The following is a 25,594-nucleotide window of genomic DNA, read 5'->3' as shown; positions in this document are numbered from 1 at the left end:
AGACAAGGTTGTGACCAAACAAAACTGGGTTTGTGTTATTGCAATTTTAAAAGGTGTATGAATAATTTATAGACCACTAAGGGGCCAACAAGTTGAGATTGTCAGCTACACCAGCCGCTACTAATGTTTATGGTGGAAACGCATGAGCAAACAACTGTATAATTACCACCAGCGCTCACAAGAAATATCTTCAGTGTCACATCCATCAATGTATTTTTTTTTTATCTCTTCACCAGCTCTTGACAAAAGTAGCCTCATCTTTTACCAGCTAGCCACTAACTCGTTAGGTCTGGAAAGCTTGGTTAAGGAGAGCAGCAAGCGACAGTAGATGTCCCAGAAAAATAAAACTAGCTTGGAGGCTAAAAGCACCAAATAAACCAATTAGCGATAATTCTCTCAAATGCTGACTTGAGTCAGATATTTAAAAAATAAGAAATTTCTCCTTTTTGTGAGACATCTTAAATCTCAGCCTGCGTTCATTCATTGATCAAGTTTATTCGACCAAATTAGCAGGTCAAGGCTCAGGGGGAAATTCCTCAAGACTATTCATCGTTTTGTCATTTGCACATGAAAGTTTAGTACATGTTTAAATTATGTTTTCTTTTGAAAAGGTTTCCCCTTTTTTGTGAAACAAGATGGTTTGTGATGGAGAACATCCCAAGTCATTATCTGTTTGAATCTTATCCATGTCATGTTTTCTATCTTTTGTTTTAGTTTGTTTGTTTTTAAGCTGTAAATGTTTTTGAGTGTAAATACTCCACTTGCTGTAATTATCTGTGAACAAATGGGATCAGTTGAATGTGTTTTGTAAAACAATGACGATCCCACTGAGCCTCTGTGTGTCACTGAATCCCTCACGTGTTCCACTGTAAGAGAAGAACCCCGCGTATTCTCATGCCACGTCACATGGCGCCTTACACATCCTGTACAGAATAAACAAGGGGGGAGTCCAACTCATGTTAAAACACTTTCACTTTATTTATTTTACTGCAAATCATTTCAGAAATAAAGTGCACAGCCACTTGTGAAGGAAACAGTTCTCGGGTCTGAATTTCACTTCTAGATTTTCATTCATTTAAAAACATTGGTCACAAATATAGTCTTTAATGTCAATGAGCTTTTTCATCTGTTGTGAGTATTCAGGAGTAGTTGTCCCTGCTGCCGTTGATGGTTACTTCCTCAGCACTGGAGACACTGATAACACTGAGGTCACTGATGTCACCATAGGTAGTGACGTCATGGTCGGTCGGCAAGCGTGCTGGAATCCTGCCCGTCGCAGCGTCTTTCAGAACAGCCAGCCAGCGCTGTTTCAGGTCCAACCCGTCGCAGGAGAACGTGTGGGTGGTTCTACTCTGAGTCACCCTGAAACACGTCTGACCCTGCAGCTCCTGAGGGGAATCCTCCACGCTGCAGCCCAGCAGAGGAAGACTGAACAGCTGCTTCACGTCCTGGAGACACAAGGGGGACAGAGATGCAAAGTCTGAAACTGTGCAGGGAAACGTTTATATGGAAAAACTAAACTTGTCTTTTTGAATCTGTATTGTTTTCGAGTCTCCCTGTTCAGACCTGGTGTGAACATCTGCCCTAAGTGGTCTGAGCACAGGTGGACAGCGTTAAGGTCGTCTGTTCACACCTGGTTCTAAAACCGTCCTGAATGTGTCTCATTGCTTTTGACCAGTTTAAAGACGTGTCCCATGACAGTTGAGTAGAGGCAGGAGGGACAGAATGAATGAACGTGTGCAGCTATGAAGAAAGATAAGTAAGTAACAGTATCAGTCATTATGTGGTGACCTGAACCTAGTACTGACCACATCACTCAGGACGGGTGTAAATACCAGGTTAGAAATGAGGAACTTCAATGATTACACCGGTTGTCTAAAGAGGTTTGTCAGGAGATTAGATTTGTGTACGGTCTCATTCGGAAAACTCTAGTAACATGTTTGCATGTCCTTTGTTTCAGAATCGGTCTGCTGTTGATTTCACAACTGCAATGTTTAAACCATTATTTTGGCAATTTCCCTTTTTTGTGAGTCAGGATGACAGATGCTGACTCGTTTTTCATGTTTTCCACTTAGAAGGCGTAACTGTGGCAACACCTTATCTGGGTCAGTCATACTCTCTAGAGACCAAAATAACCCAAAATAAGAGAAACACTTCTGTAGCATCATTACTGAAAGCTTGAAAGTACTATTCAATCATGTTTAAAAATGTAATTAAAAATTCTAAAATCAAATAACATTAGATATATTTCTAGTCTCAAAGATCCATACCTGGGGGACAGCGTACAGGCAGAGAACTGGAGGTTCAGTCCTGGTGATCACAGACCACAGTCGTTGCCAGGTTTTGGTGTCGTCACCAAACTGCAGGAAACCACTGATTATGTCACCCAACACGGGAGACGCTTCAGACTGGGAGGCGACGCAGGAGAAAAGAGAACACTTCAAATTCACATTGTGGTTGTATGCCTCCACCAACCAGTGGAGTCGCTGTGCCCTTTGACCACTGGAATCATTGTTGAGTCCAAGTGAATGTTTGTACCTAATTTGAAGACATTCCCTAAAGCTGATATTAAGATATCACGTTCAAGACAAACAAACACTGTGAGGCCAATGTGACCTTTGAGACTTTCGCCACCAAAATCTAATGAGTTAATCCTCGTGTCCAAGTGAATGTTTGTGTTCGATGTGTTTGGACGACCCGGCCACTAGCGCCGGCTGAGAGGCTTGAAATGTTTTTAGTTGTTATCGTCCTTTGTTGCATCTGGCACAGTTTGTTCTCGTCTCTACATTTAGTGTCATTTAAAACTATGTTTGCAAGACAGGAAAAGTATAGAAGCTTATTACGAGTTCACATGAAATAATAATGTTAAGAGAATGAATTGTCACTGATTAGAAACCCTGTCAGACTCACTTCTAGTATCCTGTCCCCCCTTCGACCGGTCAGGATGGAGTAACAGGCTTTACACACTTTGTTCAGCTTGTTCCCATCATACTCTAGAGCCGCTTTGTTGTCTGAACACTTCCAACACACCACCTGAGGATCAGAGAAACCACCACTGCTGCTGAACGGTCCTTTGGTAGAATGAGTTTGAGTTAACAGTATCGATCTGTTGGTCACTCACACAGCCACAGGCACGGCAGTGATGTCGTCTTCTCGTGAGTGCGTTGAAAGGCTCCTGGCATTTCATGCACACGGTCACCTCGTTGTCTCGGATCCAGCGGGGGGCTCGTCGGCCAAGTTCCTCCACCTGTAGAATGCACAGACGTAAGAGCTGGGGCAAGGAATGCACACAACCTCTTTCTGATCACGTTTTCCCAACAAACTTACTGGTTCTTCTGGATTGGGCTCCTTTGACGCCAATTTGAACGTTTCGTTTTTCTTCAGAAACACATCGATGGCTTCACGAACCACCTGGAGATAAGACAGATAAAGCTTAAGAAAAAAGGAAGGCGCAACCAGAAACTTGATCTGATTAATGTGTTATTTATTGTGTAGCACCAAACAAAAAAATACTTTGGTACCTTAATCCACTCTTCTTGATCTTGTTGCGAGCTTTAAAAAAGGAACATTATTTTTTAAAGCGTAAACTTGACAGAGGTAAAAGTTGTATAACATGCATTACATGTGGAGAACACACACACACACACGCCTACCTGGCTTGCAGCTCAAGGGTCTTCTCCTTTCCAGACACCTGAAAAGTATACGGGTGGTCCTCATTGGTGGTCTGCTGCACCTGCATGCCATCCACACCAATCCTGCATCGAACAGTAAAACGCTGCCCGACGAGGCTGAACTTCGGAGTGCAGCACAGTAGAAAGTTGTTGAACTGCGGAGAAAGTGGTTATGAGCTCACATTCACAGGGTTCTTTTTATGAATGTCCATATTATCGCTACGACTTAGAAAACATGCAGTTTAATATAATCCTCTGATTGAGGTAAAGAAATAAGATATTGTTAGATATGCATATACACAGGCTCTTTGATAGATTTTGGATAATTGTCTCATGATCTACGCCCACAGATGCAGTGTGTCACCATCTGTTTCTGTTTGTCAGTGTTCTCACCAGGAACAGGTGTCTCTCCATGGCGGATGTGTTCCTGGCAGCGAGTTTGAGCAGGCGCCCTTCTCTGAGAAGCTCATTGGTCGGATTGACCACTTCCTCCTCTCCAACCATCTCGTAGATTTCCAGTAGCCGCTTCCTGCTCTCCTGCAGAGAAAGATGGTGAGAAAACACAGATTACTCTATGTATTTACAGGCAGAAGCAACCGCTGTGTGACTATCAATCTCAAAATTGGCAAAGCTTCTGAATAGCCTAAAACCATGTTATTAAGGTGACTTTTGACAGCATAACACAACCAATGCGTTGTGTTATTGTGATGAAATCTTACTTAGAACAATGTTAAATGGTTTGGTATGTAATGGTAACGTACAGCTTTGTGGATGGCGCTGTTTGAGTGGGTGGCTGCCATGGAAATCGTCTGCAAGGATTCTGGAGAGAGAGACAAAGGGAGAGTTTCATGATGCTCACTACAGACATGATGAGCTCTTAGAGACAGACGAACACATTGTGAGGGACACTGGAAGTTAAACTACCCCTACAAACTGGCGCAGTGTACCTACTGTGAGCAAGCTCGTAGTCTGGATTATCCTCGGGCAGTTTCTTTAGATAATCCCTCAGCAGCATTTCAAAACGTGGAACCCTCTGGACCGGTTCCAACATGTGGTGTTGCAGGGTCAGGTTGCCACACGCCTCCTGACTCTAGTAAGGTACAGGGAATATATTTTATCCTGTTCACACCAAGCTGGATAGTATTTATAACCTGCCAAGTGTCTTTTACCTGTATGTCATGGATGATGCTTCTGAAAGCAGTGGAGCGCTCGGTCCAGGTCCTCACCAGCTCCATGGCCTGGTCAAAGTTCCTCACGTAGTCGGCATACATCCTCAGGAAGGGGGCGTGTTGCAGCATAACACGACCCAGGCCTGGCCTCCTACCCCTACATGTGGAGGAAGTGGGAAGGTAAAACATTAGATGTCTGTTCTAACAGAAAAGGTTTCCTGAAGGTTTCCCCAGTTTGTGACAAGACGACCCACCAGTGCGTGATGCAGCTTTCCAGGTCAGGGAGCAGGAACTGGCTGTGGAAGGAGTAGATGGAGGAAATGTTGGAGAAGATGTTTCTTATCACCTCGGGAGGAAATGAGCCTCGACCTGCTTCTTCTGTCAGGCGTGAGCAGAACACCTGTGTTGGGTGTCAGAGCATGTTCATTAGATTTACAGTTAAAGAAATCCAGCGTCGTTTGTATTATACCACACTGACCTGGTCGAGCAGGTGAAGGCGAGCGACGTAGGCCCTCTCTGTCTGCAGGAGCTCATTGGCGATCTTGTATAGTTTCTGCTCTGTGCTCTCTTCTTTGGGTTTGTCTCCTCCCGTCTCCCTCCACTTGTCCTCCTCATTTTGCTCACCTACACAGGCATAGTGAACCCTCCCTTCGTGTGTAGTAGCTTCATTCCACTGGCAGGAGAACTTGGAACCACACCCTGTGGGTATTTGGCCTTGTTCTACTTTGTCATTTATTTGCTTCCCATTTACTACCAGCCACTCTTTATCCTGCACTAAGCCATTCATTTTTCCAAGGGAAGGCTCTTTGCCGTTGCACGATAGATGGCCTTCACTTATGGTATGATTGAGTTTGTGGTTAGCCGGTGCTTTGACGGTGATGGCAGGTCCATTGCAGTTGGCTGATTGCAGCCGTTTCAGTGGAGAACGTTCTACTTTGTCACTGGGAATCCTGCAGAAATAAAGTTTATTCATGATTGAAAAATCTAACTTTATTAAGAAATAATCAGACTACATGCTACATGACGATGTTTAGGTAATTGAGGTACAGAAATAGAATAATTGAAAAAGTCCCACCTGCTTTCATCCAAGCAAACAATCAAGTCGGGCACACTCAGAGATTTCCCTGATTTCCTCTCTGCTCCCTCCATCTTCCAGCTTGGGACTCTGTGCAGTCCTAGCCAGGATATAGAGTTCTTGGCGGGGCTGTAGCTCCCCGTTCTCACCTGAACAGGACTGGGGGTCCGTAGTTTTCCTGCGAGAGGGCTAAGATGTCTTGGGGATAACTTGGCAGGGCTGTTCCGTCCTTGCCTCAACAGGCTACAGTTCTGGATGATCCTTTTGCCTGGACTTGGAGATCCTAAAACTGGACTGCTTGCAAGACTTGGAGTCCCCTGAGGGTGCCGGGCAGGGCTGATATATGTTCCTGACACTCCATTTAATAAAGGGCTCCCTCCACCTCTAACAGGGCTCGGGGAGCCGAGGCAGTTCTGTGCTGCGCTGACACAAGGAACAGAAAGTCCATAACTTCTGTTAAGACTCCGCTCATCCTCTGTGTTGTAAACCTGTTGTGGTGGGAATTTTCCCGGAGTGGGACTGGAGGACTGATCTTGTCCTGCCCTCACAGGGCTCTGGAGGTGAGCTGGTTTAGGAGGCACTGCAAATAGATAAACAGGGTGGTTGCCTAATTTTTGATCACAGTGTAATGTTGTGAATGAACATATTACTCAAAAGCGGGCTGTGATCTCAAAGGATAAAAGGTTATTTTGACTACTCAATAAACTTTTAGTAGTATTTTAGTAGCATTTATTGTTCAGGTTATGCACTCTTACCTTGTGGTTTGAGAGGAGATCTTTTAGCTGGGCTTGTTTTGTCTTCTTTGGACGTTGGTTCTGATTCACAGACCTGGTCAGAAGCATGGCCACAGCTGTACGAGCCACACACTCCACTACTCACTAGTAAAAGAAATACAATGTCATTATTTAAACCATAAATGCATATTTTTCCTGAACCGCATGGCTATTTGGTTGCACCATCACAATTAGGGAAGAATGTTACTTCAAACTTTGCATTTGTAAAACCACAGATGAGGGCTTAGGAGGTAGAGCGGTCAACCAGACGGTCGGTGGTCCGATCCCCAATATCATGTGCCAAAGTGTCCTGGAGCGAGACACTGAACACCCAATTGTTGACGGCTTCGCCAACAGTGTATAGGGATGTGTGATTGAGAAAGTGCTGCACATCTAGACATAGGTCTTGTTCCTCCCCAGCCATGTAATGTGCACATTAAAAAACTCAGTCCATGGTTAAGTATCACTGAACAGTTTCCATCACAGCTCGTTACACTCCTCATCAGAACATCCAGTCATTTTACCAAAGTTTGCACGAGAACATTGTTAGAGTAAAACAATGTTTTAACTTATTTCTCCCTCATCATGCAAACACACAGGTTCCAGCCATAGATAGTAATGGACAAGGCCTGATTCTTGTCCTGAAGCCCCACAGCTCATTCTGGTTTTATTCTTGGTTTGCAAAGATTTTGTATTTGATCTAAAAAGGGATGAGACACTAAATAACAGTCAAGCTCCTACACACGACACAGTATTGACTCCTATTTCATCACCCTGATTGCATGACCCACATCTTCACAACGCAACACTTTCAAATTGTGTGACAGCTTGGGTTTTTACCTGCAGTTTATTTCCATATTGTGACGGATTACTCGTACAAGAAAGTGCAAACGTCCAGTTCAGTTCACTACAGGCTTTGCTGAAGCGTGACAGAACTCAGTCATGTGGAGAGAGGCCAAAGTCAGCTTTCTCAACAGAATCATACTTCTGCTTTCTCACTTCTGTTTTCTTCTTGTGAAAGTCTAAGGTTTGCCACTCTGACTAACTTAGGTTCATTCAACACTTGTCTAACCAGATAATATTACTCTCAGGTTCGTTTCTAGAGATCACTGATGTGTATGCACATATGAAAGCAGTATTGATGTTTTCATGCGACTTTTAGCAGGAGTAGTTCTAAAGCATCTTTTTACCCCCACTGAGGTGATGTTTTCATCTGCGTTTGTTTGTTAGCAGGATTATGCAAAATATACAGGACAGATTACCACAATTTTGTGGAAGCATACGGTATGGGTCAGTGAAGAACCCATAACATTTTGGTGCAGATCAAGGATTTTTCCCCCACTTTCTTTAACATTGCAAGATAGGGTGTTTGACATTTTCACAAATTTTCACGGGAATCATTTATGGATCTTGATAATATAAAACATATATGGCATATTTAGAAGACCAATATTTATATTTTCTTAAATTTGACACAGCTTAATGGAATTTAAGGGGACTCATGTTCTCTACTGAGTGCTGTTGCGGTTTTAAACAGACTACAAAAGGCACTATGTACAGATAAACTAGAGTTTCTAAATTTTAACAACTATTGTAACTATGTCTTTTCAGCTTAGAAAATGACACATTGTCTTTGAAATTTGAAAGAATCAGTTTGCCGCATGTAACAAAAAGCCTCACATCAAGCTCAAAGAATGTTTTGTATCATGTAGCTCATAGTGATGGACGGTACTATTGAATCTTGCATCTAACAGTACCATTGGAGAAAGCACTTCTTACATCTAGTTCTGCCTCAGTGGGGGAACAGAAAGGCTTTGTGTTGTACTTGCGTGTGTGTGTGTGTATTTCAGTGTGTGTGTTTACATGTTAATGTGTGTGTGTGTGGGGGGGGGGGGGGTGGATTGACAAATGCTGGTCTCAAGACACACAAGCAAAGTCCAGGCTGAATCAGGGGAAAGAGATTTCTCTGCTGTAATCCAACAAGAGACTAGCAGGCGCCAACTGTGACTAGTAAAAATCAAATATGTGCACACATACCAAACAAAGTGCATGTAAGCCATCACAACATGGAGGGTTAAGACCCTGGTCACCTTCTTACAGTTCTTATTCTCACAGATTGCTGAATGTTAAGTCTTCCACCATTGATATAAATGGGCTGAAAATGACCATGGAGTTGAATCCACACCCTCCAAAGTACATTCAAATAACTAATAAACTGGAACTGTAATGGGACACTGTTTTGTAGACATTGACAACAAAACAATCCCAACTTGAACACGTCACAAAACACACAAAACAATAACGTATTTATTATGAATTTAGGTTGTAACCTGAAAACCTAAAATGCATGAAATATGCATGCATTTTAAGTATAATAGTTAACTTTTTATCACTTTTAATGTTTACCATGTGACCTGCATCGAATATAAAATATATAGCAGCATGGGCCTACTAAACTTTTTTTTCTAATTACCATTTTTGTTAAATTATTTTAATTAGATTGAATGCCTTTGCACTCATTGGGTTGTAGCCGATTTTATACTAACTCATAAAAAAGCAGCAGGCTAGCTTAAAGGGATAGTTCAACCAAAAAAGAAAATTCCTTCCCTATTTTACTCACCACTATGCCGGTGGAGGGTTGGTTGAAGTGTTTGAATCCTCAAAACAGTTTTGGAGTTTTAGGGGTAAAGGGCGTTGCAGCCAAATTCAATAAAATTTAAGTAAATGGTAATGATAGAATGTCTCCATACTGCTCCACTAGGTGTCATCCAAGTGTCCGTAGGCCGCGGCATTCAAATTAGTCTGCGTTTTTAGGCTAAATGTCAAAATGTCCTCTGTTAACTGTCCTCTGTTATCCTCCTCCTAGTGAGGAAGATACATTTAGGCTAAAAACATGGTGTAAATGACACCATTTGGAGTCAGACTTGACTTTCGATGGCTTCCGGGGCTTCTTCTCTTTGGTTTTTGTACATCTGAAGACTTGCTCACCATTAACTTCCATTGTATTGGATTCTGCTGCAACGCTGGTTACCCCCGAAACTCCAAAAGTGTTTTGTGGACTCAAACACTTCACCCACCCTCCATCGGCATAGTGGTGAAGAGATAATGAGTGAGGTTTAATTTTTGGGTGAACTATCCCTTTAAGAGATAAAATATTAAAAACAGAAAAAGGTCAGAAAACGTAACGACAAATTTGACATTTAAATCATTTTTTCTTCAGAAGCTTTAAATGTCATTATTCCAAAATTTGTTCCTGAATGACAAATTCAATTTATTTGTGTAGTATTACATCACAGCATCCATTAAATTTAATGTTAGATCAGATAGAATGGATTAAGAGAAAAATACTGTGGATAATGTGCAGAGATGTGAAGCTCTACACAGAACCAGAACCAGTCCCAGTGAGTTCATTCAACAGAACCAGTCCCAGTGAGATTAACAGAACCACACTCAGTCCCAGTGAGTTTAACAGAACCAGACTCAGTCCCAGTGAGTTTAACAGAACCAGTCCCAGTGAGTTTAACAGAACCAGTCCCAGTGAGTTTAACAGAACCAGTCCCAGTGAGTATGAGATTGTAAAAGCTCCTCCACCTGTTCCCGAGGCTCCTCCGTCCCCCTCAGCTCCTCTGGTCCTCCGTCTCACGGCCACTCGCCGGAACTCCTCCGTGTCTCGCTCGCAGTTGAGCCGGAGACTGTTCCTCTTCTTCAGGTCGAACATGGCGGACCCGAGCTCCAGCTGCAGACCCAGAGAGGAGAGGCCGAGTCTCCGCGCCGCTCCGCCGCTTCACCTGCTTCAATCACCGGCTGGGAACTGACCGCAGCTGCCGCAGCTCCGGCTTTGATTGACAGACTCACGCACCCGCCCACTGCAGCTCAGCGACCAATCAGAGCCCTTCCTCACACATCGAGTAGAAAATCAATAAATCAAAGACTCTTTGACAAAATCCGAGGCTAAATTCAAAATACAAATATAATCAGCTTTGAATAACTTGGAGGTAAGTTTCTCCTCAGCAGAGGAATTCGAATTTAAATTAACAAATATAAAATAAAGCTCATAAATATAATAAATATATACCTGTGAATTAATTAATTTACTTTTAATAACTTAGACAGAGTCAAATTAAGATAATTTAAATTAAAACAGTTACATATATATATACAAGTAGCCTAATGAATACAATAAATCAGTCAAATATAATAAACTCATTTATGTTTCTGTTAATATTGTCACAATAATAGCTATATTTTCACTAGTAATGGTAAGAGCTCACTTTATGTAATTATGTTTCTTTTGAATAAATTGTCTATTAGTAAGAGTTGAAGTGAACTAATGCAAGAATAACACAACTAATGCTGCACAACTTATCATTAAAGCTTTATCAGTTAGTCGGATTTTTAAAACTAACTATTTAGTTATTGTCAAAGAATAATAAATCAATCGTCAGTGTTGGATTCTTAAAGTTTCTTTAAAAATCAGGTCTCACTCAGATTCGTCCTTGTTGCTGATCATTGCTCCATGAACCACATGATGTAAATAACTCTCCTCAGCTTCACACGTGTGTTATGCTGCATTCAAATATAAAGGAAGAAAGGGACTGGTCTTTAAAGTCTTCAGAAAAAATCCTACTGCACTTCAACGTCCACAGACCAGTGAACAGCTTGGAGTTTATTGTTGACTTGATAATATACTGTGTTTACCAAAGTGTTCAGGTAATTGTAAGTAAGTGTTCGAAAGAATACTTTCAGTCATGGTAAATAGGTGTAATGGTCGGTACTCTGGACTCTGAATCCAGTCATCTGAATTCAAGTGTCGATGGAAAGTGAAGGAAAAAGAGGTACAAATATCCAGACACTTGTGCACTGTAAACTGAACGCAACGCATTCGAATACTTCTCCATCCTGACTGTATTATTTTGTAAACTTTAAAGGCTCTTCACAGACTTTTGAAGTGCAGGATCTGACAGGTTAGATGAGGCAAGACAGCAACAACTTTCTCAGCATGAGCAGAGTCACTGTGGGATTCCCCACCCGACACTGTGTGTGAATGCAGTGTGACAGGTGTGTCAAGTTGAAGCATGAAACAGAAATAGAAAGCACGTCATAGTGGTTCCATGGTGTAATGGTTAGCACTCTGGACTCTGAATCCAGTAATCCGAGTTCAAGTCTCGGTGGGACCTGATTTTGAGATAAATCAAATGTTTAACTGTCTATCAACACATTATGATACTCTCCTGAAAGACCAGGCTTGTTGACTATACTCTTTGTGTGTACTTTTAAACATAGTAAAATAACTTCAAGTAACACATGTGCACTAAAAAGGGACCTACTCAATTTCACAGATTTTGTAATATGTTTATATTGCAATCAAAACCACTATGTTTATCACATTCTCATTCAGAGCAGCAGAGGTGCATGTTTTGGATGAAATACTGATTTGCAGCATTTGCTTTAGTCTCCCCCCCCCTCAGTCTGCAGAGCTTCCCCTGGCTGCAGTCAGGGAGGGTTGTTAAGGTGATGTGGTGACACCTGTGTCGGCCTCAACTAGGCTACAAATACAAGTGGGACTTCAGAGGCTCTTTTGGTCCTTCCTCGGCTCCACATCTCTCCAGGTTTGGCGTTTGTTTTTAGCATTTTTCCAGGAGCATGCACAAGAGCGCAAATGATCTTCACCTTTTCTAGTTTCTGGGTTTTAAAGTTTCCACCACTCTTATTTCCAGAGTGGTGGAACTACTGCTACTACACTGGATTAATGATTTAACACTGCAGTTTCAGCGGTGATGACCTTAGCAGCATGATGGTTTAATGCCTTTCAGTTGTCTGGTGAAATATGTAGTTTATCTCTGTAAATTGAATGTGTTTTCAATTTGTGCTTCCAGGGGTTTGTCACACCATCTCCTTAAAGAGAAGCTCCAGCCTTGGAGGTTTCCAAGGATGCTGCAAAAGCAGTGATGTTTGAGTCCCACTTTGAGGCGTCCATTAATGCTCCTGCTATGGTACTTTGCCTGTTTTTGTTTTGTTTTTCACTTTTTAGACAATTGGCCTAAGTGCAGTCACAGTTGTTGTGTAGTATTGTGTCAATAAGAGTATACTCTGGTTCAGATATTCAAAAAGGAGGACTAGGGAGTCCTGGAAGAGTCTTTTTATTGACATTTGACATCTAATTCTGTCCTACGCCCTATGATTGTAGTGAGTGAATCTTTGTAGTTTTAAATTATCTCAAACGTACCTCTCTCGTCTCCCACTGCCCCTCTCAGGCACCTCTTCGTTGTGCAGAGGATGTGACCCGCAGGTTAGCGGATACCCTGCCACGGGATTGTCGGAGCAGGGAGCGCTGGGTCCTGGATCTGGAGAGGCTGAAGGAGGAGCTTCAGTCTGCCGGGCACTTCATTCTCCAACCCCTTAGAGCCGTTTCCAGCTACCATCACTTCTTCAACAAGGCAAGTAGTCATGTGAAGTAACTGAACAGATCAGTCGAGTTTAGCAGTTAACTACTGTAAAGCTTTTCCTTAAAAGAATGGTAGAAATGGTGCGTGTGTGACCTAAAGCTGTATAACACTATCAACCTGTGAACTGTTCTTCTTACAGGCCAACAGCTGGTACAGTCTGGTCCTCTCTGAGAACATCCTTCAGGAGCTGCTGTCAGGAGTTGATACAGCAGGTGTTCCTACAGAACAGCACAGGAGGGTGACTTGGGAGAAGATCAAACTGAGCAAACTGTCCACTTTCCTAAAGAAGAATCCTCCACCTGATACAGAGGAGCTGGTTCACCTGGCTCATCTGTCTAATGTCGTCCCAGGTGATGCAGTCCAGCAGGCGGGGAGGCAGATGTCTGAGCGGTGAGAGAATTGAGTTTGAGATAAAAGAATTTAAAGAGATGGTGTATTTGCAATTAAACATCGGCTACTGTTGCATGACCAATGTGACATTGATCTTTTCTGATTCATCAGGTGCATGACCCTGAGGAGCCTTCTAACTTCTTCAGGACCTGTAAATGTGGGTCACCTCCAGCTGGCTCTACAGTGGCAATATGAGTTGTTGCGGAGCAGCCATGTAAATCAGTTCCATGAGCACAGTGCAACAAATGGAACCACCAAAGAGTTAGAAGAGAGCCTTTTGGAATCCAACCTCACTAAATGTGAGAGAGGTAAAGAAACGGAACATCTTGGAACGAGTCCTTTGGCTGAAGTTTGTGAGATGGTGTCAGCTGCATGCAAGTCCCCCTTCCGTAGCTCATTTGTCTTTACTGATTTCAACTTAAAGATCAAAATGAAGCTCTCGGCTGCACATCCAAGTAATGTTAGGCTAAGTTTGCCGGCAGAGGATCTGGAAAACTCGGACACTGTCATTATCACTCACAGCCCCACAACGCAGAAGACGGACACCTGCACCAATGGCACCCACTGCAACAGTTCTCCTGTTCAGCCCACAAAGATGAAGGCGTCCGGGCCACGGAGCAGGGACTGGATACAACATTCTCAGACCAGTTTGGATGATCCTGGATTAAGTCCCATCCGAAATGTACTCTCCAGCACTATTACAGATGGAAGACACGAGTCCACCTCCACCACAGATGGGACTCCCAGTCTTCTCTGGGATTCTTACGACCTTCATGACCACAATCAGGATACTGTGGATGGGTAATTTTTCTTTTATTTGTCCCCATTTGAGTCATTTTTAAATTTGAACCCTGCAAAAGGTTTAAATTCTAACATATACACCTTAAGGCAACACAAGTTAAAAGACAGAGGCAAAAGCTATATATAAACATTTTACTGTAGGAAAAAAACAAAGCAGCCCATTGGTTTGATTCATGAGGACAAAGCCATGTGTTGGCAGTAATGCTATCTCAGACCCCAGTCTTCAATGGGGCTTTTCCTAAATCCATCTGTCCCCAAAAAGCAACGTCATTGGCTAATGTTGCCACCTTTGTCTTGGCAGGCACAACCTGTGGTCACTGTGGAGCAGTGAGGACCAGTTTGGTGTGGTAAGTAAATCACTGACAACAAGTATCTACATTTGATACAACCAGTGTGAACCTGTAGGACTTGTTTATCGTGGTTTATCTGCTCATGTGCTTTTTTTTTTAAAAGATGTCGTTCAGTGGGTTAACTGAAGCTGATGTTCTTGGCCTTGAAGACGACCTTGATCTGGGAGAGTATGACAACCTCAAGGAAGCCAGATCAACTGGATCTGCAAGTGAAACGAGAGTTTCTGAAGATGATGGACACTGCAATGAAGCTTCAACAGAAGCAGCATTTCACAGTTGGCCCAACCTGCTGACAGAGCTAAGGCTAGTTTACTTTCTGGACAAGGAGATCATGGAGGAGCACCTGAAGACCTTTGACATCCATTGCAGTGAAGAAACCCACAACAAGGAACTCTGTGAGAGGCCTTCAGATGAATCATTAAGTGTGAGCGAAGAGAAGGAGCTTTTCTGGTTACAACTGGAAAAGGAGAAAAAGAAGGTGAAGCTTGAGAAGACGTTTGACAAAGAGTGTAAAGTGAAGAAGCACAAGGACAAAGTTGGAGCAGATTTGGTTCCTGTTGCTGTCACAGAAGCTACAGGCTTTTGCTTCGAGGATGATCCATCTGGATGTGATCGAACTACCTTAAATAATATCTCTGATTTAAAGCAACCTGCTAAGAAAACAAAAATCAAACTTCTGGGATGTGTCTATTGGAAAGATTTGGACACATCTGGTGAAAATGCTACCGTATGCAAACCAGAAGCCTATTTAATCCCTGAAACGTGGCCAGATGATGGCTTGTTTGATCCTGGTGGAGAATCACTTCATCCTCCAATGCCAAGAAAAGCTTCACTTCCTATGAACAACAACCTTACAGGGCTTGAATCTCCTTGTTCCACAGAGTTGGCGACTCCAGCTCTGTCTTCAGTAGCTCAAGATAATGGTTTTGGGCAACTTGATCCACAAGATAAATCACTTAAATCTCACCAAGAGAATGTATCTCGAGCCATCAGTTGCCACTTAAAAGATATGTCTGAAATAACAACCAGAAGTGACGAGGGGGCACCAAACATGGAAATCCGGACTTCATCTCCCAGTGATGAGTGCCCAGTTGAACAGTCAGTACCACAGCTGCTTCCTGACCAGTGTCTGGAGTTGGACCCTGGTGGAAGAGACGACCTGACTGAAAACTTGCCCTATGGTGTTCTGGCCCTGTTTAACGTCGACATGAGAGAGGTAGAGTATGTACTACATTACACAGAGGAGCCATTCTTTAATGGAGACCTATTTATTCTTAAATTGCGGGAAATCATTTTGGTTTATTACTTCAATGTTTAATTGCTTTAATGATAAGAAAACACACGCCTTTTCTCGTACTGTCCACGATTTCACTTCAGATTTTGGATTCGTCTTTTGGTCGGAGAATACTCTGCTGCGTGGCCTGCACAGGTGTGACAAGGACGGGAGTGTCCGTCTCACCAGTGGGGGAGTGGTGTTGGCCAGCCTGTCCACCTCCACCAGGCAGGAAGAAACTGCAGAACCTAGCCTGCAAATCCTTTTCAAGCAATGACCCTCAGACGGATGCCTGTTTAACGTACAACTTACATTTATTTCACCAAATGCAATTTAAACATGGCTCCATAACTCTTTTTAATCCTGACTCTGTCTGTGGAATCAGTTTTACTTTTGTCATCAGTTAAGATCCACCACTAATGGCAACAGCAAAACTTCTGTCCGTCATATAATATTCCTGTCAGTCGATGTCTTTGGCCGTCAAAAATCGTTTTAACTGTCCCAACGTTCCTATTCTGTGTCTGTCCTGAGAATTTTAGCTTTATTTATTACATATATATTAATATAAGCTATAATTGAAACTATGGCCACAATAAATGATCACTGCACATGATGGAAGCCTTTTCAACCATTCTCTCTGTGCTCATTCCAAATATATATGTTAATTGATCTAATAACAAATGACTGTATTTATACAATAATTGAGAAGTAAATTTGATATAATGAATAATATTTTGTGTTGGACATGGTGAAGGTTGCGTTCATTTTTTAAACTTTGATCATTGTAGTCGTTCATTTCAACCAGTCTTTGTGGGGCCTTGGGGCACTGATAAGAGTCCTTTTATTATGACTTTTTAAAATGTGTCTTTTTATTGTAAGATATCACTTGTTTTTCCTTAAAATTTCAGTTTTAAGAAAACATGTTTAAGTGAACCTAATACTCAAATATCATGACTCAGGTCGAAGCAGAACATCCCTGTACATGGATGTTTGCTGATGTTGCATTAAATCATGAACTGGAGGGGAGGGAAGTGAGGAATTGGGGGAAATTAAGTTGTCTCAGTAATTTCCCCACATGTTGGTCTCCACCTGAGTTTAGTTTTGGATAGTGACAGTGTGTGTGAGGTTCGTAAGATGAAGTGGTGAACGATTTGAAGTCCAGTGTTGGTCTGGTAATACCTTTCAGCCTGAATAATGAGGTGACGTAAAATGCTACTGCTGCAGGTACTGTGTTTATCTTTTGTCTCAGGTAGAGCTTCTCGTTTGTATTTTGATTGCTGTGTTTTGCCACTTTTTAACATATCTTCTACCTTGATAACATTGGTTATGTGTTTGTTTTTTTACGCGTGCGCAGTAGTGTTTATTTTTTCGAAAGGTCTGAAAATGGTACCAAAACTGCTGGATTCTTGTTTTTACCATGAATTCTGCAAAATCTTTCATCAACCCTGTGTCTTCATTGCTTTTCCTTTGCATGAAAATTTTGTTGCATGTAACATTGGTTTGTACATTTTTTTTTTGCATTTATACCTTTTGACTGCATGTTTTCTCTTCTTTAAAGACACGGGGTTGTCATGTGACCAAAAGCTCAAGTATGTGGAGATCAATGAAATGTGACTGAACTCCAGTGTGAGTCTTGCATCAGGGTAGAAGCTGCTCAGGCTGCTTTTTAACGGCTGTACCAGGCTCTTTCTCCTAGACGTTTTTCTCCAGTAAATATACTGCAACAATCTGGACTGACTCTGAGAAACTTTTCAACTGAACCATGTTGTTTGTCATGAATGTTTTATATTAAATATTTTAATTATAACATTTTGTGTGGTCTCTTTTTTGTGGACTTTCAATAGATGATGCATCTGGAAACGCATTTGATAATTTCCAGGTCAAATGGGCATTAGTGAACAGAAGTGAGGTTATAATTAAAGGATGTTTGACTCGCATGACAATATTATTCCAAACAGAAAGGGTTAGTCTTAGTCACGAGTTACTCGCCAGTCTTAATCTTAATAACAATTTATTTGACTTTTGAATAACTTCAGGAGAGTCTTGGAATGCCTCAGTGTCTGCAAATGAGCACTAACGGGAGATTTCCTGGAGCTGAAAAGTGATGATTCTTTCTACAACTGGACAGATTATACCAACTATGGCTGAAAGGAGAATTAGGAAACTACAAGAACATGTTAAGTCCTAAGACCTAAACCCTTAAGTGCAGTTAACAATACATATCTATAGTCTTAAGCAGTGCAGTTTGTAGGGGAATGAGGTGTAAAGGGACAGGTCTTCTGGATGTAGGCAATTCCATGTGTCCATGAGGTCCAGACCAAACTTTGTTAAATCATATTTAATTTTTACCAAATCCATTTATTATTTGGATCCGCACCAAATTCCAAGTTCTCATAAATAGCAGTCCATTAAACATGTATTTTTTTCACGAAGATCCATGATTTATTCTCTGAGAAATCAATGAAATTGTTGAAAAATGCAAAATGTTAAAGAATGTTTAAAAAAAAACAATTCCTTGATTTGTCCGTGGATCGGCACCAAAATCTTATTGGTTCTTGTCTGACCCACACTACATCCTCCCCATGAAGTTTGGAGGAAGTTGGTACGAATGGGCAATTTCCCTACTCACCTTCGCTGCTCTAACATTTCTGTGTTCTGATTGGTCAAATGTTGAAAATGTTTGAGAGACGGGAAGAATCCACCGCTGCTATTGGCTGAATATTGGAGGCGCGAACGTGATTGGTCTTCTCTTCGAAATTCGCCATCGTTTCCAACATTTCCACGGACGACCCGTCGGCTGCTATAAAGTCGCAGTCTCCCCTGGAGGCGCGGGTTCGAATCCAACATCTGACGGCAGAGTTTTTCCTGCCTGTCTCATGACATCACCATATCACAATGCCTGTGTCACATGTCTATGGTGGCTGTTGTCTTCCTGTAGCTCGTCTATAACATCAGAAGTCATCTCTTCTGTGTCTCGAGAAGCTTTTAACACAACAGAGGACATTCAGGTCGCTGCGACTCATTCACACTGCATGTGTTGCTGTCTTATGATTGGGAGTCTTGCATTCGCCGTGACTTCATTCTGAACGACTGAATGGGACAGGGGGGCAGAATACATATACAAATATGATCATTAATTAGTGTCATTATTTTCCAAATAAAGTAACAAACTCTACCGTGGTGCTATGGGAAGAGGGGTGATTCTTCCAAGTTTTACAGGTTAAACTCTTGAAGTTGTACTTCATAAAAATTCAGAGGGTGAGGTGAGGGGTTTTCAGCTGCAACATGAAACTTTAACACAATATTTCACTTTATTCTACACACTGAAACTTTAAATGTTAATTGTAACAATTCTTATGGTAAATGTAATGTTGGACGGGTTTGGCATGTGTCTTCTACAGTAGTGTCCTACAGTCTTATGGTGTAGAAAGAAGTTTATATTGGTGCTAAATAGAATAGAGAATGGAGTTTGGATACATAGATAGTTAGAGAGACAGACACACAGACAGAAAGAGAGATAGAGAGAGCCTTCACAGAAAGTGGATGTTCATATATTCCCTGGTCTTTGCTGCCCTCCAGTGGATGTTGTCAGTATAAGCTCGTGTAAAATGCTTAAAACCTGGTAAGAATCTCTCTTACTGAGCTTCAATGTAACAACACAATACACGTTTACAAAGAAACAGACGCTCACACAGTCGCAGTAAATACATGAAAATAGAAAAGTTATGTCAGAAGTGGGATTCGAACCCACGCCTCCAGAGGAGACTGCGACCTGAACGCAGCGCCTTAGACCGCTCGGCCATCCTGACTGTGAGAAACAATTGGACGTACAAAACCGACATAGCCCATAGCGGGAACTACATCTTTAACAGGACATTACGAAACGAGTTCTTACAAAAGGTACCGTGATTGGTCGAAAGTTGAAAATGTTCAACGGACGGGGAGAAATCGCCACGGTGATTGGTCACTAATGTTGAAGCAACGAATGCGATTGGTCCTCAAGTCCAACATTCGTATTAAACCTGTAACAGGAAAAAAAACGCGTTTGCGCAAAAGAGGGAACATTCATACATCAAAGTGGGTCAAGGAGGAAGGAATATTACAGGACAAACCTTCTGTGTATCTCATTTTTAGAGTGAAGTGTTTTAGTCAAGTGTCAAATTAATTAACATGTAAATAACACAGGACCTCATTGTTGTATTCATCATCATTATAATCATCACTATTGTTATTATTATCGTTGTTTTCTGCTTTACAAAAACGGCCGATGCACCAGTTGTGTTTGTACACGGAACAATGAATAAAAGAAAGACACTTTTGAATAAATGAGTTAAAACATACAACAAATACAATTAGGACTTCAAATATTGAAATTGAGATTTTTGCTCCTCCAATAGTAAAGTACTCAGTGTGTCCATGTGATGGAATCCAGGGACATTCTGACACAGACTCTATCCTCATCATGCAGTGATGGAAGAGGAACTCAAATGTTTAACTTGAGCACAAAAAAGTTTGTAAAGTAAAAGTACCTTGTATTTGAGTAAGTACTTGCTTTCAAGTGAACACATTACTCAATACATAATAAAACTGTCATGAAGTATATGTAGGCAAATAAAAGTACCAAAAAATAAATCCACAAAAGAACAGATGTTAAAAATGTACTTCATCATCCCACCTCTGCCCGCTGGTACATAAACTGCAGTTCTAGAGGACAGAGTGTCAGGAGCTGGGGTGGATGTGCTGGGACCAGTAGATGGGGTGTGAATCCCAGACCGACTGTTCTCAGAGCCAGTGACCAGAGGCCAGATGTTACTGTAGAGGGACCAGGAGTCGGAGGCTGGAGCAGGTGGGATCAGCACTGTGACGTTATAGAAGCCACCATCTTCCTCCACAGTGTCCTCCATGTCATACTTATCCTGCAGTGTCTGACCAGTCTGCTGTAACAGCTACTGAGCATCAGTGAGCTCTCCTGAAACAATAGACACTAAACAAGGCTCGATAAATTCCACAAAGGTAAGAGATGTCGGACAGAGTTTAATTCCCACTGTGTTCACTAAACTAAATCATAACTCGTATGGAAAACAGGCCTTTTCCAGGGGTTAAGAAATATACAGCTTTTCTTCAACAGAAGGATTAAGCCCTAAAGGTTCAGTGTGTAAGATTTAGATGAAAGTTATCTATTGGCAGAAATTGAACATAAAATGACCCTAGTTGTATTTTCACGAGTGTGTTCCATCCAAATTATACAAATTGTTGTTTTCTTTACCCTAGAATGGGCCCTTTGTATTTAAATATTTTATAGTTACATCAGGAGAGGATCCTTTCTAGGAGGCTTCCATGTTTTTTACAGTAGCTGAAACTGGACAATCTAAACACCTTTTGAGTTTTTATGACAATTGAAGTCTGCCACAGATTCTCTTTCATCTTTGGAAGGGGAGGGTGAGGTGAGGGGTTTTCAGCTGCAACATGAAACTTCAACACTAGATTTCACTAAATTCTGCACACTGACACTTTAAATGTTAATTGTAACTATTCTTATGGTAAATGTAATGTTGGACGGGTTGGGCATGTGTCTTCTACAGTAGTGCCCTATAGTCTTATGGTGTAGAAAGAAGTTTATATTGGTGCTAAATAGAATAGAAAATGGAGTTTGGATACATAGATAGTTAGACAGACAGACAGACACAAAGAGAGATAGAGAGAGCCTTCACAGAAAGTGGACCTTCATATATTCCCTGGTCTTTGCTGCCCTCCAGTGGATGTTGTCAGTATAAGCTCGTGTAAAATGCTTAAAACCTGGTAAGAATCTCTCTTACTGAGCTTCAATGTAACAACACAATACACGTTTACAAAGAAACAGACGCTCACACAGTCGCAGTAAATACATGAAAATAGAAAAGTTATGTCAGAAGTGGGATTCGAACCCACGCCTCCAGAGGAGACTGCGACCTGAACGCAGCGCCTTAGACCGCTCGGCCATCCTGACTGTGAGAAACGGCTGAACGTACAAAACGGACATAGCCCATAGCCGGAACTACATCTTTAACAGGACATTACGAAACGAGTTCTTACAAAAGGTACCGTGATTGGTCGAAAGTTGAAAATGTTCAACGGACGGGGAGAAATCGCCACGGTGATTGGTCACTAATGTTGAAGCAACGAATGTGATTGGTCCTCAAGTCCAACATTCGTATTAAACCTGTAACAGGAAAAAAAACGCGTTTGCGCAAAAGAGGGAACATTCATACATCAAAGTGGGTCAAGGAGGAAGGAATATTACAGGACAAACCTTCTGTGTATCTCATTTTTAGAGTGAAGTGTTTTAGTCAAGTGTCAAATTAATTAACATGCAAATAACACAGGACCTCATTGTTGTATTCATCATCATTATAATCATCACTATTGTTATTATTATCGTTGTTTTCTGCTTTACAAAAACGGCCGATGCACCAGTTGTGTTTGTACACGGAACAATGAATAAAAGAAAGACACTTTTGAATAAATGAGTTAAAACATACAACAAATACAATTAGGACTTCAAATATTGAAATTGAGATTTTTGCTCCTCCAATAGTAAAGTACTCAGTGTGTCCATGTGATGGAATCCAGGGACATTCTGACACAGACTCTATCCTCATCATGCAGTGATGGAAGAGGAACTCAAATGTTTAACTTGAGCACAAAAAAGTTTGTAAAGTAAAAGTACCTTGTATTTGAGTAAGTACTTGCTTTCAAGTGAACACATTACTCAATACATAATAAAACTGTCATGAAGTATATGTAGGCAAATAAAAGTACCAAAAAATAAATCTACAAAAGAACAGATGTTAAAAATGTACTTCATCATCCCACCTCTGCCCGCTGGTACATAAACTGCAGTTCTAGAGGACAGAGTGTCAGGAGCTGGGGTGGATGTGCTGGGACCAGTAGATGGGGTGTGAATCCCAGACCGACTGTTCTCAGAGCCAGTGACCAGAGGCCAGATGTTACTGTAGAGGGACCAGGAGTCGGAGGCTGGAGCAGGTGGGATCAGCACTGTGACGTTATAGAAGCCACCATCTTCCTCCACAGTGTCCTCCATGTCATACTTATCCTGCAGTGTCTGACCAGTCTGCTGTAACAGCTACTGAGCATCAGTGAGCTCTCCTGAAACAATAGACACTAAACAAGGCTCGATAAATTCCACAAAGGTAAGAGATGTCGGACAGAGTTTAATTCCCACTGTGTTCACTAAACTAAATCATAACTCGTATGGAAAACAGGCCTTTTCCAGGGGTTAAGAAATATACAGCTTTTCTTCAACAGAAGGATTAAGCCCTAAAGGTTCAGTGTGTAAGATTTAGATGAAAGTTATCTATTGGCAGAAATTGAACATAAAATGACCCTAGTTGTATTTTCACGAGTGTGTTCCATCCAAATTATACAAATTGTTGTTTTCTTTACCCTAGAATGGGCCCTTTGTATTTAAATATTTTATAGTTACATCAGGAGAGGATCCTTTCTAGGAGGCTTCCATGTTTTTTACAGTAGCTGAAACTGGACAATCTAAACACCTTTTGAGTTTTTATGACAATTGAAGTCTGCCACAGATTCTCTTTCATCTTTGGAAGGGGAGGGTGAGGTGAGGGGTTTTCAGCTGCAACATGAAACTTCAACACTAGATTTCACTAAATTCTGCACACTGACACTTTAAATGTTAATTGTAACTATTCTTATGGTAAATGTAATGTTGGACGGGTTGGGCATGTGTCTTCTACAGTAGTGCCCTATAGTCTTATGGTGTAGAAAGAAGTTTATATTGGTGCTAAATAGAATAGAAAATGGAGTTTGGATACATAGATAGTTAGACAGACAGACAGACACAAAGAGAGATAGAGAGAGCCTTCACAGAAAGTGGACCTTCATATATGCCCTGGTCTTTGCTGCCCTCCAGTGGATGTTGTCAGTATAAGCTCGTGTAAAATGCTTAAAACCTGGTAAGAATCTCTCTTACTGAGCTTCAATGTAACAACACAATACACGTTTACAAAGAAACAGACGCTCACACAGTCGCAGTAAATACATGAAAATAGAAAAGTTATGTCAGAAGTGGGATTCGAACCCACGCCTCCAGAGGAGACTGCGACCTGAACGCAGCGCCTTAGACCGCTCGGCCATCCTGACTGTGAGAAACGGCTGAACGTACAAAACGGACATAGCCCATAGCCGGAACTACATCTTTAACAGGACATTACGAAACGAGTTCTTACAAAAGGTACCGTGATTGGTCGAAAGTTGAAAATGTTCAACGGACGGGGAGAAATCGCCACGGTGATTGGTCACTAATGTTGAAGCAACGAATGTGATTGGTCCTCAAGTCCAACATTCGTATTAAACCTGTAACAGGAAAAAAAACGCGTTTGCGCAAAAGAGGGAACATTCATACATCAAAGTGGGTCAAGGAGGAAGGAATATTACAGGACAAACCCTCTGTGTATCTCATTTTTAGAGTGAAGTGTTTTAGTCAAGTGTCAAATTAATTAACATGCAAATAACACAGGACCTCATTGTTGTATTCATCATCATTATAATCATCACTATTGTTATTATTATCGTTGTTTTCTGCTTTACAAAAACGGCCGATGCACCAGTTGTGTTTGTACACGGAACAAAGAATAAAAGAAAGACACTTTTGAATAAATGAGTTAAAACATACAACAAATACAATTAGGACTTCAAATATTGAAATTGAGATTTTTGCTCCACCAATAGTAAAGTACTCAGTGTGTCCATGTGATGGAATCCAGGGACATTCTGTTCATCAACTCATATCAATAACGACAACTGACACAAACTCTATCCTCATCATGCAGTGATGGAAGAGGAACTCAAATGTTTAATGTAACTGTCAGCACAACCAGCCAGTTTATGCATACTGTTTATTCTGCTATTTTGGGTTCGGTTTATTTTGTCGTTATGTGCAGCTAGGCCTTGGGGTATTTTCAGTTTTATTTTATTGTCTTTACACGTAGCGACTCCCCTCGCATTAATACCTGCAGCAAAGGAGCGGACGGTTTTAATCGACACACCAGATCCCTCGTTCCGTTCCGCCCCAGTGCAATAAAATACCGGCCGTACAGCCCGGCACAGATCAGGAGCGGAAACCAAACCGGACGCCAGCCTTGCGGCACTTCTCTGACCTCAGAACCATCCAAACTACAATAGCTTAACACCCCTCGCCAAGCGGAACGAGGTAAGGAAGCTGGTCCAATTTACTTTGCTGCGGGTGGTGCGGAAGGGAGTCGCTATGTCACGTTAACGAGTCGGATGTGTCTCACATGGCGATTTGTTTGTTCGTTGTATTTTAAACGTTAGTGTTTGGTTTTAATGATTAAAATCTTTGTTACTTGTAAACTGTCATTACAGTTTTACGGTGCTACTACGGCAGGCCAGATACAAAAATAAAGAGCCGTGTACATCAGTCAAGAGACTCAGAAGTTTGTATGGAGAAGCGGGGGGGCCGTTACATTTAACTTGAGCACAAAAAAGTTTGTAAAGTAAAAGTACCTTGTATTTGAGTAAGTACTTGCTTTCAAGTGAACACATTACTCAATACATAATAAAACTGTCATGAAGTATGAAGTACAGGTATTTTCTGATATATGTA

General features: G+C 41.6%; 1 protein-coding gene and 4 non-coding genes across 5 annotated transcripts; 1 reads left to right on the top strand and 4 right to left on the bottom strand.

The window, feature by feature from the left end:
• Nucleotides 1–954: 954 nt before the first annotated feature.
• On the bottom strand, nt 955–10,406 carry LOC133007084 (FYVE, RhoGEF and PH domain-containing protein 4-like). Its single transcript, XM_061075710.1, has 15 exons — nt 10,280–10,406; nt 5,916–6,495; nt 5,319–5,790; nt 5,095–5,240; nt 4,841–4,997; nt 4,623–4,761; nt 4,433–4,491; nt 4,065–4,208; nt 3,654–3,826; nt 3,522–3,552; nt 3,328–3,411; nt 3,122–3,241; nt 2,911–3,033; nt 2,271–2,408; nt 955–1,448 (listed from the first exon to the last, which is right to left on the bottom strand). Exons 1-15 carry the CDS (start codon nt 10,404–10,406, stop codon nt 1,140–1,142), a joined length of 2,802 nt encoding a protein of 933 aa, XP_060931693.1. The 3' UTR covers nt 955–1,139.
• Nucleotides 10,407–11,793: 1,387 nt separating this feature from the next.
• On the top strand, nt 11,794–11,865 carry trnaq-cug (transfer RNA glutamine (anticodon CUG)). The gene has a single exon. It is a non-coding gene; the product is annotated as a tRNA-Gln (tRNA).
• A 7,809-nt stretch (nt 11,866–19,674) lies between these two features.
• trnal-cag (transfer RNA leucine (anticodon CAG)) lies at nt 19,675–19,757 on the bottom strand. Its single transcript has one exon. It is a non-coding gene; the product is annotated as a tRNA-Leu (tRNA).
• A 2,094-nt stretch (nt 19,758–21,851) lies between these two features.
• trnal-cag (transfer RNA leucine (anticodon CAG)) lies at nt 21,852–21,934 on the bottom strand. The gene has a single exon. It is a non-coding gene; the product is annotated as a tRNA-Leu (tRNA).
• A 2,094-nt stretch (nt 21,935–24,028) lies between these two features.
• On the bottom strand, nt 24,029–24,111 carry trnal-cag (transfer RNA leucine (anticodon CAG)). Its single transcript has one exon. It is a non-coding gene; the product is annotated as a tRNA-Leu (tRNA).
• Nucleotides 24,112–25,594: the final 1,483 nt, after the last annotated feature.

The sequence above is a fragment of the Limanda limanda genome, chromosome 1 (genome assembly GCF_963576545.1).
Source record: "Limanda limanda chromosome 1, fLimLim1.1, whole genome shotgun sequence".
Taxonomy (NCBI): Eukaryota; Metazoa; Chordata; class Actinopteri; order Pleuronectiformes; family Pleuronectidae; genus Limanda; species Limanda limanda.
This window is presented reverse-complemented; position numbering and strand designations above follow the sequence as displayed.

Coding starts and splice junctions, on each gene's coding strand:
- LOC133007084 (XM_061075710.1), bottom strand. CDS start 10,406: ATGTTCGACCTGAAGAAGAGGAACAGTCTCCGGCTCAACTGCGAGCGA. Junction 4,762..4,840: donor GCATCATCCATGACATACAG/GTAAAAGACACT, acceptor GTACCTTACTAG/AGTCAGGAGGCGTGTGGCAA. Junction 3,553..3,653: donor ACCCTTGAGCTGCAAGCCAG/GTAGGCGTGTGT, acceptor CCTTTTTTAAAG/CTCGCAACAAGATCAAGAAG.